Below are 15,191 nucleotides of genomic sequence, written 5' to 3'. Positions count from 1 at the left end.
CGATGCCGAACCTCTGCATTACTAACATGGTGTTGCCACTGGATGTCAGCAATCCTTCGGAGACAACGATGATCGAACACAGAGAGACGTCTAACATCCTCAACTCGGAGAGGCCAGGTTTCACAAGCATAGAGCAAAACTGCTCTCACCGACGCGTTGTAAATCCGACTTTTTACAGCCAGACTAACATCACGAAGGCGCCAAAGATGGCCCAGATTGGCATAAGCCGCTCTGGCTTTCATTATACGTGCATCAATCTCATCACTCACGCCACCACCAGCACTTATATAGCTACCTAGATACACGAACTTCTCAACTACTTCGACCTGCTCACCATCCAGGGTGAGTACAGGATTAGAATCCTGCCAGTCTTGTAGAAGTACTTTGCACTTGGAGGGTGCAAAGCACATGCCGTACCTGCGGACACTGATTGCCAACTGATTAAGTGCTGATTGCATGCCTTGGGCATTATCGCACAGTAAGACAATATCATCCGCATACTCAAGGTCGAGAAGTCGTTCTCCAGGCAACATATCCACACCGCCATTACTTACATCCACCAGAGCTGTTTCTAGGATGTCGTCGATGGCAAAGTTGAAGAGGAATGGTGAGATCGGGCAACCCTGCCTAACCCCACTGCTCGAATGGAACAAGGGAGAAAGGTGGTTGTATGCCCTCACTCTGCCTGAGGTGTTCGTGTACAGGGCCTTTAAGATGTTAATGAACTTCTCAGGCACACCCTTCTTCAATAGACAATCCCAGAGAACAGTCCTGTCCAACGATTTGAAGGCAGCCCTGATATCAAGAAACACTACGATTGTTGGCCTGTGATAAATATTACGGTATTCTAACATTTGGCGGAGGATGAAGATATGATCAATGCATCCTCGACCAGAACGAAAACCAGCCTGCTCCTCGCGAGTCAATCTTCCTCAGGTTTTAAACAATCTACGAAGAACGACAGAAGCCAATAGTTTGGACGCAATCGAGGCACGATGATTCGTAGCGTTTCAAGAGTTGTAGTTACTTGCGGACTTCAACCTCATTCGGTGGAGCAGTCGTCACCGGCCATGGTGGACAAGACAATCTGATCGATGTTGCCTGAGCTGCAGGCCAGTTGAACTACCCTTCAAAGAATTCTGCCCGTCGTCCAAGACGTCGATGGGTGCTAGTGATTGACATCCCGTCATCCTCGCAGATTGTTTCACTCACACTAGACTTCTTGCTGCCAGTGGCTCGGATGAGTTGGAAGAGCCTCCGTCAGTTACCAGATGCAGCTGCTGCTTCCATCTCATTAGCACGCTCCGACCACCAGGCTTCTCGGTTCTTACGCAACCTTCGCCCAATTTCATTTCGCAACAGCCTTCGTTTGTAGTCAAACTCACAGTCACCTGGAGTAGACCGACGGGCCTTCCATCAGTTGTTAGGAGCCAGAAGAAACCCAGTGCTTATAAGCGGGACGTTTCGCGAAGCCGCAAGCGGCTTTACTCGCCATTTTCGTGGCGTCGTGAAGATGCAACCAATGCTCATCTATACTTTTCGGTGGGGTGGTAGCTAGCCTAGAGGCTAGCTCCGCTCGGTACTTACTTGCAACAGGAGTTGCAGCCAGTTTACTAATATCAATCCGTTGGTGGTGGTCAATCCTTCGGCCACTGAAAAGTAAGGTGAGATTGGCGCAGACCAGGGCATGATCAGACTCCAGATAGGTACTCCAAAAGGAGCGGCAGTCTTGTACACAACCACGCCAGCGGTAGCTGATCGCGATGTGATCAATCTGAGTCCAGGCTTGGGATGCAGAGGGAGGACGCCAGGTGGCACACCGGCGATGACTGTGCCGGAAGTTAGTGCTGGCCAGAAACAGGTTGTGGTCTGTGCACAGTTGCAGCAAACGGTCCCCGTTATCTGTCCTGCGACCAACAAGTCCCCATCGGCCACCTAGACGACTCTCTTCTGTGCCTAGACGCCCGACCTGTGCATTCAAGTCTCCGGCTAGTACTACAATATCTGTCGAACGCGCTTTCTGGAGAAGAACTGTTAACTGATGGTAAAACTCATCCTTGATTGCATCCGGGCTGCAATCTGTCGGGGCATAGGCGGAGATGACGAAAAGAAACAGTTTCTCACGCCGGTTTCTTCTCACTTTGATGGAACTTTCTAATCTAACAGCACATAACCGACTGTTAATGGGGATCCAATCGATTAGTGCTGCCTCAGCCCTAGCGCTTAGTGCGACACCAACGCCAGCAAGACCAGACGAAGATGCCACAGGGTCCCCGGATAAGCGCACGTGGAACAAGCTTTTCGAGACAGATGGAGAGCGGATTTGTAGTACTTCACTAGAGTCTTGAATACGGGTCTCGGATAGACAGCAAACATCAACATTAAGACCTTCCAAAGACATAGCCAGCCCTATCTGTTGTCTGATCTGCATTAGTGTGCGAACGTTGAAGGAAGCCAGCTTGAACGGCGTACGCGGTTTCAGAAAGACTGCCTCAGTATTCATTATCGGTGGAAGCATTCACTTTCAACCAGACAGTGACTGGAGATCGTTTAGATAGGACAGATTTTCCACCAAGAGCGAGCTGATGCATAAGTTGAAGAGTAAGGTTACACAAATTGGGGGTAAAAGGGGGTGAATTAGCGATATGGTAAGTAATAATAATAATAATAATAATAATAATAATAATGATAATAATAACGTAAATTGTCTTGCTTATAATATGAGCAGGAATAGAATCGTCAATAGAGTTCGTCATTTCATTCATTTGTGTGTGGGCTGTGATACTGCCCGGGTGCCCAAACCGAAGCAGGTGGTTTTCTTAGGGGGCCACACCCGGAGCCTTTGACCTAAAGGTCTGATCCACAAGGCAGTGGAGCATCGTGAGGAGATGCAGTCCCATGGTAGTCGTTGACCAATGACAGGTTCTTCCGCCATTCGTTCCATCAGGAAACTGGAGCCCATGTGCACCATTGGTTTGGAATCAGGGTTTTCCAACTCCCCTAGGTGGACCCTCCGTGTCCACCAATCCGGTTATAGCGCCGGACATTCGCTTTTCGTCCTCTCACTTTCGTAAACAACACCCCCGCCACGAGAAGGCAGTGAGTAGGACTTTGATATTACACAGTTGCCCAAACAGAAGTAGGTGGAGAGGGGTTTAAACCTAGGAATTAGTGGCCGAAAATCGAGGGCCTTAACATTACTAAGCCACCAATCGTAGCAGGTTAGAATCAAAATAGGAGAGACCAAACCGAGACTCATTGTGAGTCCGCGAAGTCGCCTACCACTAATCTGAGCCATGTTAGTAGGTGCAAACCACCTAATTGGGGTTCCGTACAAAAACCATGATCACTGGCTGGAGACTTTGAGTGACTCAGATCGTAGGGAAGTTGTAATGTTGTAGATGCAGACACTGTTTTTTCCTGAGTCTCGAGCTTTAAAAGTAACTTGAGATTCTTTTATTCCGAGGATTCCCTATTTTTTCCCGAATCAAACTGTTCATAACGTTTTTCACTGCCATTGATACGACTCGGTCAGTCAGCTACAACGCAGGAGCAGGCACATATATGCATCGGTCCAAGTTGCCACACCTCGTTAGCATAAGATGAACACGGAATTCATAGTAGTGACTTCGATGGTAGTAATACATAAAAGATAGATTGTGCATAAGGATATAGTACAGGAAATAAAAGTTAGTTGGTAGAAAGGCAGACAGCAATTTTAACGTCACAGTTTAAGAAAGACATAGAGCGTATACACCGACGCCATTGTGATCAATTCTGAGCTTTATCGTCCAGAGTCTCCAACCACTGATTACGTTAGTCACGTGGACCCCAACCAAGTAGTCTGCATCTACCAACATGGCTCAGACTAGAAGTCAGTGACTTCAAACACTGATGTCACGTTTTGGTTTGGCCGCCCCTAACTCTTCCAACCATCCCTGATACTAGTTAGCATAGCGCGTCGTGGTGATCGGTGTTCAGGCATACGTAGCACGTGGCCTAACCATCTCAGTCGATGAAGATTCATCACCTCATCAACTGATTTACCCTCATTCCCTAATACCCTTTGTCTAACCTCACTACTACTTACCCGATGATCCCAGCAGATGCGAGCAATGTTTCTGAGACATCTGTAGTCAAATACTAGTAACCTACGAGTATCTTCTATTCTTAATGGCTACGTTTCGCAGCCGTAAAGTAGAACAGATGCGTAGTATACTCGTTCCTTAATTGGTAGATGGATATCTCGCCTTCGCCATGATTGACGTAAGTTAGCAAAAGCCAAACGAGCTTTTTGAATCCATGCAGAGATTTCGTCAGACACCAACCCAGTAGGGTTGATCAGACTTCCAAGATAAGTGAAGTTGTCAACGCATTCGAATACTTCACTGCTTATCCTTAGTTCAGATGTTGACACAGGCCAGTCCTGGAGCAACAACTTGCATTTAGATGGGGAGAAATGCATCCCAAACATATGGTATTGTTATTGAGTGCTAGCAAAAGACTCTGCATTTTACCAGCGTCGTCGCCAAACAGGACAATATGATCTGCGTATTCTAAGTCGATAAGTGGACCTTTTGGTAGGAGATCGATTCCTTAAAATTCAATCGATGACTACTTTGATATTTATCTTGAAAACCTTATCTTGCTACCCTGGTAAGGCGTGGTAACCTAGGCTAATGCACGTGTCAAGTTGTACATTGCTTACGACTAACTGATCAGTGAAATTAGTCCACATTTCTAGACTATTTACTCGCCTATCGATTTCAGTACAAGTTTTGTGAATGTTCATACATAACTGCTTTCAAAAAGAAAACATGCAGGCGTAATTGTAATAGGTTGTAAATATTCACACCGAACTGAGAAAACTATCCCTTAACGTACTTTAAAATATCACTCAAACGAACTAACAAGTGTTTACTAATCACATCTCAGTCATACCAATCACTAGTCTGTTTGGCACCAAGCTTAATCCAAAGGAGAGCGGCCATAATAGCCGATACCAGCCTCATGATGAGTGAAGTAGCTTCATGCGGGTATATTTTATAAATTAAGATTCAATTACTCCGAAACTGTGCTCTGAATCATCACTGAAATTGAGCTCACTTAAATGTGTGTGGGAACTTTTCCCTCTCCAGTTTGGTAATGGTTTGTGAGTTTATTTATGGGGAAACCAGTTTTCCAGTTGTCGGGACATGACCTAAACACCCGGACCTAATCATTGAAAGAAGAGTAGCTGAAACAATAGGGACTTATGGTATCAAAATTAGGTTGTCGACCGAATAGGAGTCTTACAACCTAATTGGGCTGTAGGAGCCTTTGGTCAAATCTCCACGATGCACAGAGTCGTTGAAGACTGTTTATATGATAATGAACATCTTCCTTTTTAATATTTGTCTCCAAGCCTATATAATTCCCCATCCCACATCTCGATACCGTGTCTTATGCTCTATTCATAAGACCATAGTATATAAACCAAGTAATGAGACCCAAACATGATATCCGCAGTTAAATAAATAATAGAAAAAAATATAGGAAACTCCTATATAACCACTTGAATACTGAAAAGGTAAATAACCCCGCTAAGCTAAACACTGCGAACGACTTAAGTGGAAATTAACTATCTGACAAGCAAAAGCCAGTAAGATATTCAACCTATATTATTTAATTCATATTTAACTAGGAACACAAGAGGGCAGTGTATACAAGAATAGATTAGAAAAGGTTCAAAAAGTATTCGATGTCACACATGTTGTTTCCTGTTATCTTCGTCATACATCTTCTGGACTCCACTTCTAAGAAAGGACATGCGCATATCAATATTACGTATCATTTCCGTAGCTCGTTCAACTTTGTAGGTAGTAAGCGCACGATAAAATAATATGGCGAAAATGACGAAAATGAGCATGGCCGGTATCAAAACAATTGTTGCAGCTATGGCAGACAAGCTACTCACAGACCAAAATTTAACCCAAAATGCTAAAGTTACCACAGCTAAAAACAAAATAATGCCAACGACAGTACTGCAAATCCATGCAACTTCAACAAATCTATAAGGGGAAATGGATAACTGCAAAAACAGGTATCTTACGTTCTTAATCTGTTGTGCGGTGCTTCCTCAATCAAATAACAGTCTTGAGGGACCGTGTATGAGTCAATATGTGGCAAGATACAAGTACTTATCATTACAGCCATTATATGCACGACAACGAGAAGACATGAAAGAATCGTGAAAGCAAACAATAATCCTTCAGGTGGTTTACTTTCACCAACGGCAACCTAAATCACTTATTTACAGTCAGTGTTAAATTAACCTGCAATTCAATGATTGCAACCATAGCGAAACCCGCCAGCAGCGCAGACACTCGACTAGTGGCTTTCAGCTTTGCTCGACTCAACTGTAAGTGTCTTCGAGCTAGTGAATATGAATCTGGGAGTACTGAAGAAGTAACAACGTTGTCTGAACTCATTGAAGGTCCTAACAGTAAAAACAAAACAAGTTGAGATTCACAGTAAGAACGATTGAACAGAAAACTTATAGTGGATAAGATGCCTTTACTTAATTGATTAAAAAATTCAAGCTTTATCGGTCACAACATCGTGACTGTCACTCGTCATTCTAACACACTGAACAAGGCCCCAAGAAAAGATTTTCGACCTGAAATATGATCTGTCAACTAGGTCAGGATGACTCAATAGACATAGCATAGGAATTTAAAATACAAGAGACAACAGTATCCCCCAGAGCAAAACAAAGTTTTCCACTAATTAATCAACTTATAGGATCTACTACTGAGAGAGTTGGTATCTAAACCTTTAAATGACTTGCTCAAGAGATTAGACTGAAGTTTGCTGGGACAGAACAAACACAGGCCTCTGGCACTCCACTTTCAAATCATACATCTGAATCTTCTATTTAAAAAAGTGGAACCAGTAACGTTAAACCCTGCGCAAGTTCTGTCACATCAAGATTGCATGAATGCTACAACTGCACAATAAAATATATCTCAAGGAAAAACTGCTTCTTTACTGGCTGTACGCGTGCATGGATTTGTTAACATTATACTTAGACCTGTGATACACATCGTAAATATTTACAAACGTTCTCAGACTACGAATTATTCGCGTAAAATAACTATTTTTTAAGTAACTACATTACCAGATGCATTTTAACCAGACCAAAACATAGGTGGGTAGTAAACCTATTCATGAAGTCACTAGCACTTCGTGAAAGTCATCTAGAATGGGAACTTTCGCATTCATTCCGCGACACCGCAGTTAGGAATATGGGCCAGTTCTATTTCCCGTCGTAGGCGGACCTACATCTTACTTGTAGTATCACGCATAGACTTGATAGGTCATTCACGTTTACATGTAGTAAAACTGAAGAACAGCTTCCATTGTCGTTTGACATTAAAGGGTTGTTGATTGTTTCAGTTAACGTCGACTTTGAATACTAACAGGATTAACACAATACTATGATACTAATCTGTGTCGGATCTAATGACTCAACAGTTCGATGAACTTACAACGTGATGTGCCCATACTTAAAAATGAAAATAAGCGACAGCAGTTAATGTGCGAGTCATAATTTACAACATGTCATCAAGAACATGTGGTGGGAACCGGTTCTTTCATGCCCTTAATATGCTAGTCAGTGCAAGTGTAACAAGTGGAATCAGCAGTTAGAGAACAGCAGTACAGATCTGAAAAACAGCACAGCACACAATGTTAAACGAGGACTTCACACCAAGAGAGAACACAGTGGGAGTCACGAGCCTCTTTATTTCAAAATCAAAAAGCGCGGTGTGCGAGAGTACAGCGGGAAGAGTCAGTTTACAAAGTAGTCTTATGAGTCATCCTGTAAGCTTAGTGTACATGGGGCTTGCTCTTCTTCCTCTAAAGAGTTTATGTTTGGTCGCCCTGCAATAGAAAGAAAATAGAATGCATTAGTATATCATACATAGCAATTTCAACTCCGTTACACCGCCCCCTCTCTTAAATAGGCACTGTCCTCAGTGCCTGGTCTCGGACATGGATATGCTGTCCCCCCTTCTGATGGTACCTCATAAAACGTAGTGGCAGGTGGTGGATTGGCGAACTGGGCATCCGAGGAAACTGTCATCCTATCTGGTTTCATTTGGTCATAGTGTACAGTTATCACGTCATCCTGGGGTCGTTGCAAGTTACGTAATACAAACGTAGTGGGGGAACGGATGAGGACGATTTCAAAGGGGCCTTGCCATGGCTGGTGGAACTTACTGCAACTCCCTGACGATGTCATGGGACGACGTAGCCAAACGCGATCACCGACCTTATACACTGGTCCGTGCACCCGACGATCGTACAAGTCCTTTTGATGTTCACTAGCTTTGCGCAAATTGCTGTTGACCAAGCGGTATGCATCAGCTAAGCGGTTACGGAGAGTACGTATGTACGGTACATGCTCCTGTTCTTCGCAGGGCAGCAGGGGCGTCTGTATCTCCACTGGTAAGCGTAATTCATGCCCGAATAATAAAATAGCGGGTGAAAACCCGGTGGAGCCATGTACCGATGTACGATATGCTAAAAGACACTGAGGAAGGACATCATCCCATAACTCCTGCGACGATCTGCTCACAAACGCTTGCAATATGGCTTTAATACTTCTGTTTGTTCTTTCTACCAGCCCGTTACCTTCTGGGTGATACGCAGTGGTTCGTGTCTTCCTGATTCCCAAAAGCTGGCATATCTCGGCGATGAGGTGACTTTCAAAGGCTGGACCTTGATCAGAATTAAGTGAGAAGGGGGCGCCATAGCGGGAAACCCAATGATCGATGAAAGCTCGGGCAACCGTAAGAGCGTCTTGCTGGGGAAGGGGTACTGCTTCGCACCATTTAGTAAAGTAATCTACCATAACCAGTATGTAGCAATTCCCTTTCTTTGTTGTTGTTAATGGTCCCATGATATCTATGCCGATCCGCTGATGTGGTCCTGTGGTCACCATCGGGGTTAACGGTGCACGAGGTGTCTGTCGAGGCGATTTGAAACGACAGCACGTGTTACAATTTTTGCAAATTTGCACTACATCTTCATGCATGGATGGCCACCAAAAGCGCTGGCGGCCCGCGTATTCCGTCCTTCGTTCTCCTGCATGACCTAGTTCGCGGTGCACCTGCTCCACAATGCTCTCAACTTTTATCCGTGGTACTACCAATAGAGATTGTCTCGCTTCGTTAATTAAGAATAACGTGTCGCCATATAATTTTAGATTACTCCATTTAGTGCAAATACGACGAGTTGTTAGTGATTGATCCTTTAACTCTTTCATGGGTGGTTTATTGTTTCCCTGTAACTGTCTTTGATATATAATCCGCATGTCTGGGTCTGCTGCTTGCAGGGAAGGACAATCGATCTCTAGGACTGTGCTAAGAACTGCATTAACAGTACCTGCGGTTTGAGGTATGCGGGAAAGAGCGTCTGCGTTTGTATGTCGGCTTCCAGGTCGGTACTCGCATGTGAAATCGAACTCTTGCAGTCGTTCTTGCCAGCGTGCCACTTGCCCCTCTGGCTCGCGAAATGAACGAAGCCACTGTAATGCACGATGGTCTGTGCGTACACGAAAAGGGCGCCCTAGGAGATAGTGACGAAAATGTTGCAAAAATTTTACCAAAGCCAGCATCTCTCGGCGCGTCGTAGAATACCTTGTCTCCCTTTTATCTAACCGCCGGCTAGTGTACGCTATGACCCTCTCCTGTCCATCTTGTGTTGTTTAAGAAAGGACTGCTCCGATAGCTGACGAGCTAGCATCAGTGTCAAGTATAAACTCACCTCCTTTATCTGAAGTGTCTGGAAAAGCTAGTATGGGTGGAGCAGCAAGACATGATTTCAGGGTGTTAAATGCTTGTTGGCATTCTGTGGTCCACAAAAATTTTCGTCCTTTATGCGTCAGGCGATGTAAAGGTGCTGCTAGGGATGCGAAATCGCGCACGAAACGTCTATAGTAAGAAGCGAGCCCCAAGAAGCTACGTACCTCCTCCGCAGATTTCGGCTGTGGCCAATTAATAATGGCGCTCGTTTTTTCCTTATCTCTTGCTACCCCATCTTCTGTAATGCGATGTCCTAGAAAGAGTACTTCTTTCTGCAAGAGTCGACATTTGGACGGTTTCACCTTTAAATTGTGCTGCTTAATACTCTGTAAGACTGCCCTTAAGTTGGCATTATGCTGTTCAGGCGTGCTGCCATACACAATAATATCATCAGGGTGAATCAAACATTTGTGTGGTACCAGGCCATGTAGAACCGTCTGCATGAGTCGTTGAAAGGTTGCTGGGGCATTAGTTAACCCGAAAGTCATCACCTGAAATTCGTAGAGACCATTTGGTACAACAAATGCCGTCTTTTTTCTATCCTGAGGTCGTACTTCTACTTGCCAGTATCCGGATGCTAGGTCTAAAGTCGAAAACCAACACGCACCTCTCACAGCATCCAATGTTGTATCAATCCGTGGTAGTGGGGAGGAGTCGCGCTTTGTTATAGCATTAAGGCGACGGTAATCTATACATAATCGAAGGGAGGAGTCTTTCTTCTTCACTAAAACAATGGGTGAAGCCCACGGTGATGAAGATGGCACAATAATCTTTTTCTCTAACATCTCTTTTATCATTGATTCTAACTGAGGCTGATAGTGTACCGGTACTCTTCGGGGTGGTTGACGTAATGGCATATGATCACCTGTGGGAATAGAGTGTTGTACCGCGGTCGTCCGATTACCAGAGATATTCTCTGAGAAAACAGAACTAAATTTTTGAAGTAAGGAAATGGTTGATAGACGGACATCCTCTGATACTTGTTTATTGGTTTGTACCTGGTGTATGACTTCCGACACCCCTACTTGAGCTACCGACTTAGTTGCGTTCTTAAGGCGATGTGTTTGAACGGTTACTTCCCCGATTCGAGCTTCCGCTTAGCTACCTGTATAACGACGTCGTATTTTAACATGAAGCCAACTCCAAGTATAACATCCCAGGTGAGTGTGTGGCATACTAAAAATTCGTGTAGGAATGAGTGTTCATTCACCGTTACCTCCAACCACACCTTAGACCGTACATCCAGAAGGTCACCACCGGCTGTTTTTAGCGTGGAGGAACATGGTTTTTGTCGGTTTATGCGATTCAATGTGCTTAAAAACCCTTCTCTCACAATGGATACTGAAGCTCCTATATCCAGTAGAATAGTAGTCTGTAGCCCCTGTAAACTACCAGCTGTGGTTATCGGATATACTGATTCAGAATAATATGAAGACAAATGGGAAAAACTGGTCTCACCTGGCTTCCAAAACTTATTGTGCCCACATTTTCGGGCTCTCCGCCCAAAGCGTTGGCAGTAAAAACACTCCATCTTCCGGTTATGTTGACTAGTTGGTAGCGACTGTCTATCAGGGCGCCGTTTGACCGCAGAAACAGTTTGAGTGAAGCCGGACTGACGTGGTTCTCCAGGCTGGTCAATAGCATTCGCTGACAACTGCGGTGTATTGACAGCGTTTGATAGCTTGTCTGCGGCAACGAACCGGAGAACTGTGGTTCTTAGGTCTTGAATGCTTTTTGGTGGCATGTACAGAAGGTGCTGTCGTAGTGCACCTGGCAAAAGGCCTTCTGTAAATCGTGCGCGTATTATTTCTTCCCGAATAGAAACGTCTAAGCTTGGGAAGGCTACTATTGCTGCTTGCTGCAGGGAGTGTAGATATTCCATGGGTTCCTCACTCGTTTTCTGGTGACGAGACAGGAACTGCATGGTCCCCAGCTGCGTGTCTACTGTTAACGAAAAGCATTCATCAAGAACCTTCCAGTTTTGGGCAGATGAGTTGCTTGCGGTAAAACCATTGGCAATCGCCCTTTTTGCCGCTTCATCGTCTAAACACGACAGGAGGTAGTCAAAATGTTCGGTAGCTGGAACCTTACGTAGATACGTCGTAATCCTGACCTTCCAAATAGCATAATCCGACGAGACTCGCAGTAGTGGTGGCTGGCGGATGATTGCACTGGTTGCCGACTTGCTTGGAATGACCGGTGGTTCCTCATAGTTTTCATCGCGTTTTGACGTAAACACCTCCATCACCAGTTGTAACACGTGGAATCAGCAGTTAGAGAACAGCAGTACAGATCTGAAAAACAGCACAGCACACAATGTTAAACGAGGACTTCACACCAAGAGAGAACACAGTGGGAGTCACGAGCCTCTTTATTTCAAAATCAAAAAGCGCGGTGTGCGAGAGTACAGCGGGAAGAGTCAGTTTACAAAGTAGTCTTATGAGTCATCCTGTAAGCTTAGTGTACATGGGGCTTGCTCCTCTTCCTCTAAAGAGTTTATGTTTGGTCGCCCTGCAATAGAAAGAAAATAGAATGCATTAGTATATCATACATAGCAATTTCAACTCCGTTACACAAGAAGTATTTGAAAATGTTCCAAAAGTTTTAGTACATCGACGCGCGAGTTTTGAAACACCAGTAAGCTGTTATGAATTCGTGATGTATATTTCGTGACGAAAGGCATAATCATGATGCCTTAACTTAGTTAATTTTAATCAACGTACGACATTTCACTCATCTGGTTCTTTAACAAACATTAGCAGCATGTTAATGCTCCTATGAAATATGTCTTAAAATATCAACCACTCGTAATTATAGCGACATTTCAACACGAACGCATATCTGTTTGCAACTTGTCCACTTGCATAAGCAATATAGGACTAACCGTCGATTATAAAGTCATCGTTCTGCTTAAGCACTATCAACTAACTTCTATCAGAAACTATCTACCAGAATATTTTACAATGTGGCTGTAAATAATTCCCCAAAATCAATAGCTTTCTAAGTGTTCGACATTGGATGCTGACCACGTTGTTTAAGTGGACTTGTTTAACTGAAGGCTTTCGGTTATGCATCCGTACCAGATCACGTTTCGACTCGGCGTGGGACACTGCTCCTACGTTCACTAGCCAGCTTAGAATAAACGCTTCGCGATATATTGATAACGTATCAAATATATCTTTCCTACCTCTTTTCGTCTGGCTTCTGATTTCCATTGGTCGGGCAAAAGCTTCGCATATAGAAGGTGCTACTGGTAGCATATAGTAAAATCAGAATACTAGTCGTATCTTCAGTGGAGTAGTCCTTTACATTCGATCATGCCTGGAGGTACATCAAATGCACAACAAAGACTTTATCAATCTTGATGAATCTTTATGATGTAAGATCTATTTTGAAGGTTTCGTGTGTGAAAATCTCTCCATGCATACATTTGCGATTTTTTCATAATGGTTTCCTTAGTTATACATTATTGTTATTCTTTTTGACGCCATTTAAGATTGTAATGTTTCATTTCATGACAGTTTTAGAATTTTCTCCTTCGCCTTCACTGAGTTTCTGTTTCTTTCTGAACTGTATCTATATTGTTTTAGTTGATATTTAATCTTGGTGGCAGCTATATGGATTGTTCCCTCTTTGATTGTGTTGCTTGATTTGAGAGGTATCGTGCATTTTGGTTGTGAATTAGGGCATTTTCCCAGAATTGGAAACATTTTGTGTTATAAAGCAACCTTTTGAACGGATTTTTACTTTATCTATTCAGAAAGGATCGAATAACACTCATTTTTTGGGGCGTTCGGTAATTTTCTTACATTTCTTATCAATTTGTCTATTTATTGTAATTTAGATCGATTATTGTGGGAACAATTATTGGTTGAATAACTGAGTGGTAATATTTGTTTAAGTAAAATTGTACATTTGTAGTTATGATGAAATTTAGAACCGTTGTTACCCCAATCACCTTGTTCTGACATCGATTGGGGCGCTCGTTTCTACTCTTTTACCGGACAGTTATTCTACACTCAAACATAGTTTGGATTTTATATATGATGCTCATTAAAACTGTATACCCCCTCGAGGTGTCTAGTTAAAGTCATATACAGGGAGCCCATTGCTGAAATCGAGTGCGACAATCGTATGTTGAAAGGATGATCACGCTCTACTCATCTCGGATTCACTCATATCCTGATTTTAGGGGACTTCAGTCTTCCTAAAGTCAATTTCGCGGAACATATGTATATTACGGATGAAAACTCAATTAGAGCTCGGTTCTTCAACCTCACTAAGGATCTGTTACTATTCGACAATATGAATTCGACAAATCGTTGGAGAAACGGTCAGACGCCATAGTGCTTAGACTGGGTATTAACAGATGGAGAATTCATAGTCGACAACCTCTCAATCCTGGCTCCCCTGGGGAAAAGCGATCATTTATGAGTGGAATACAAACTGGTAACAACGGCACATACGGACAATTGAAACATATAAGGAACATATGCACAAAGGCAATGAGCTGAGCTGTAAGACAAATGGAAAGAAGGTGGCAGAAACTGATCGGGAAACAACAAGTAATAACACGTAACTAGGACGTTAATTGAATGTTAAGCGATCAACCATAGAGTTAGTAGAAGAAAAACATGACTTTTCAAAGTTCTATCAAGTCGCATTGAAATAGATAGCTTTGACAATTGACTGAGTTCCTCAGATGAGCAACGTTAGGTTTGTCGCAAAAGTAGTGATGTCACGGTGATAGTACGATAAGATTACTATTAATCGAGGCCGATGTTTGTACTGCCATCGGTTCAGAGTAGAAAGTCAGTAAATGATGTTGACAACTGTTCGTAAGTGTCGATTTCTAGTTATATCTATATTTAACAGACTAACTGTAAGTGCAGAAGTATAACCGTGAAGATAAGTCGTGATTTCGTTCCGCGAAGCTTCTGATCAACTTGTAGTCAGTTTGAAAAGCCGATGACTGCGGTTACAATCAATAAGGGTCGACGAATACAGATCAAGAGCGAAGGTGGTACGATCAACTCCCTAAAACATGATAAACAATGAGTGCTGCATGTTTGTTCGATGGATAAACAGAAAAATATCGAAAAAAACATGAGAAACCAGGAGTGTCACTCTGGACTCTTGCCAATGATATCAGTGAAAAATGCTGTCAGTGTTGTGGTAGGGACGACAATATCGTTGTTAGTTTGCAAGAGATTCGCTGGACTGCGTACGATAAGGAAATCTAGCCATGATTTACCGTGTGAGATAACAGCAAACACAAAGCTCATAGTAAACATTAATTAAAATGGTAACCACCAATGTAACTAAAGTTTAGGTTTAGAGAAC

General features: G+C 43.3%; 2 protein-coding genes across 3 annotated transcripts; both read right to left on the bottom strand.

Moving 5' to 3' along the window:
* Positions 1-5,643: 5,643 nt before the first annotated feature.
* Smp_076650.1 (putative protein orai-1) lies at positions 5,644-7,796 on the bottom strand. 2 transcript variants are annotated; one of them, XM_018799358.1, is made up of 4 exons: positions 6,315-7,796; positions 6,092-6,279; positions 5,990-6,050; positions 5,644-5,948 (listed from the first exon to the last, which is right to left on the bottom strand). In XM_018799358.1, the coding sequence occupies exons 1-4, from the start codon at positions 6,468-6,470 to the stop codon at positions 5,847-5,849; spliced, it is 507 nt and encodes a 168-aa protein (XP_018651154.1). In that variant the 5' UTR covers positions 6,471-7,796; the 3' UTR covers positions 5,644-5,846. The 2 variants fall into 2 exon arrangements, with proteins under 2 accessions (XP_018651154.1, XP_018651155.1); XM_018799357.1 differs by having other exon boundaries at positions 5,644-6,050; positions 6,315-6,478; positions 7,751-7,780.
* A 185-nt stretch (positions 7,797-7,981) lies between these two features.
* Positions 7,982-10,705, bottom strand: Smp_195160 (KRAB-A domain-containing protein; the record flags this gene model as incomplete). Its single annotated transcript, XM_018799356.1, is given in 3 exon segments — positions 7,982-9,366; positions 9,430-9,751; positions 9,755-10,705. Coding segments are annotated over 3 exon segments (2,658 nt in total).
* Between the last annotated feature and the right edge of the window lie 4,486 nt (positions 10,706-15,191).

This window comes from Schistosoma mansoni, chromosome 3, assembly GCF_000237925.1.
Source record: "Schistosoma mansoni strain Puerto Rico chromosome 3, complete genome".
NCBI classification, from domain to species: domain Eukaryota; kingdom Metazoa; phylum Platyhelminthes; class Trematoda; order Strigeidida; family Schistosomatidae; genus Schistosoma; species Schistosoma mansoni.
Note: the sequence above shows the minus strand (reverse complement) of the source record. Positions and strands in the feature narration are given on the sequence as shown.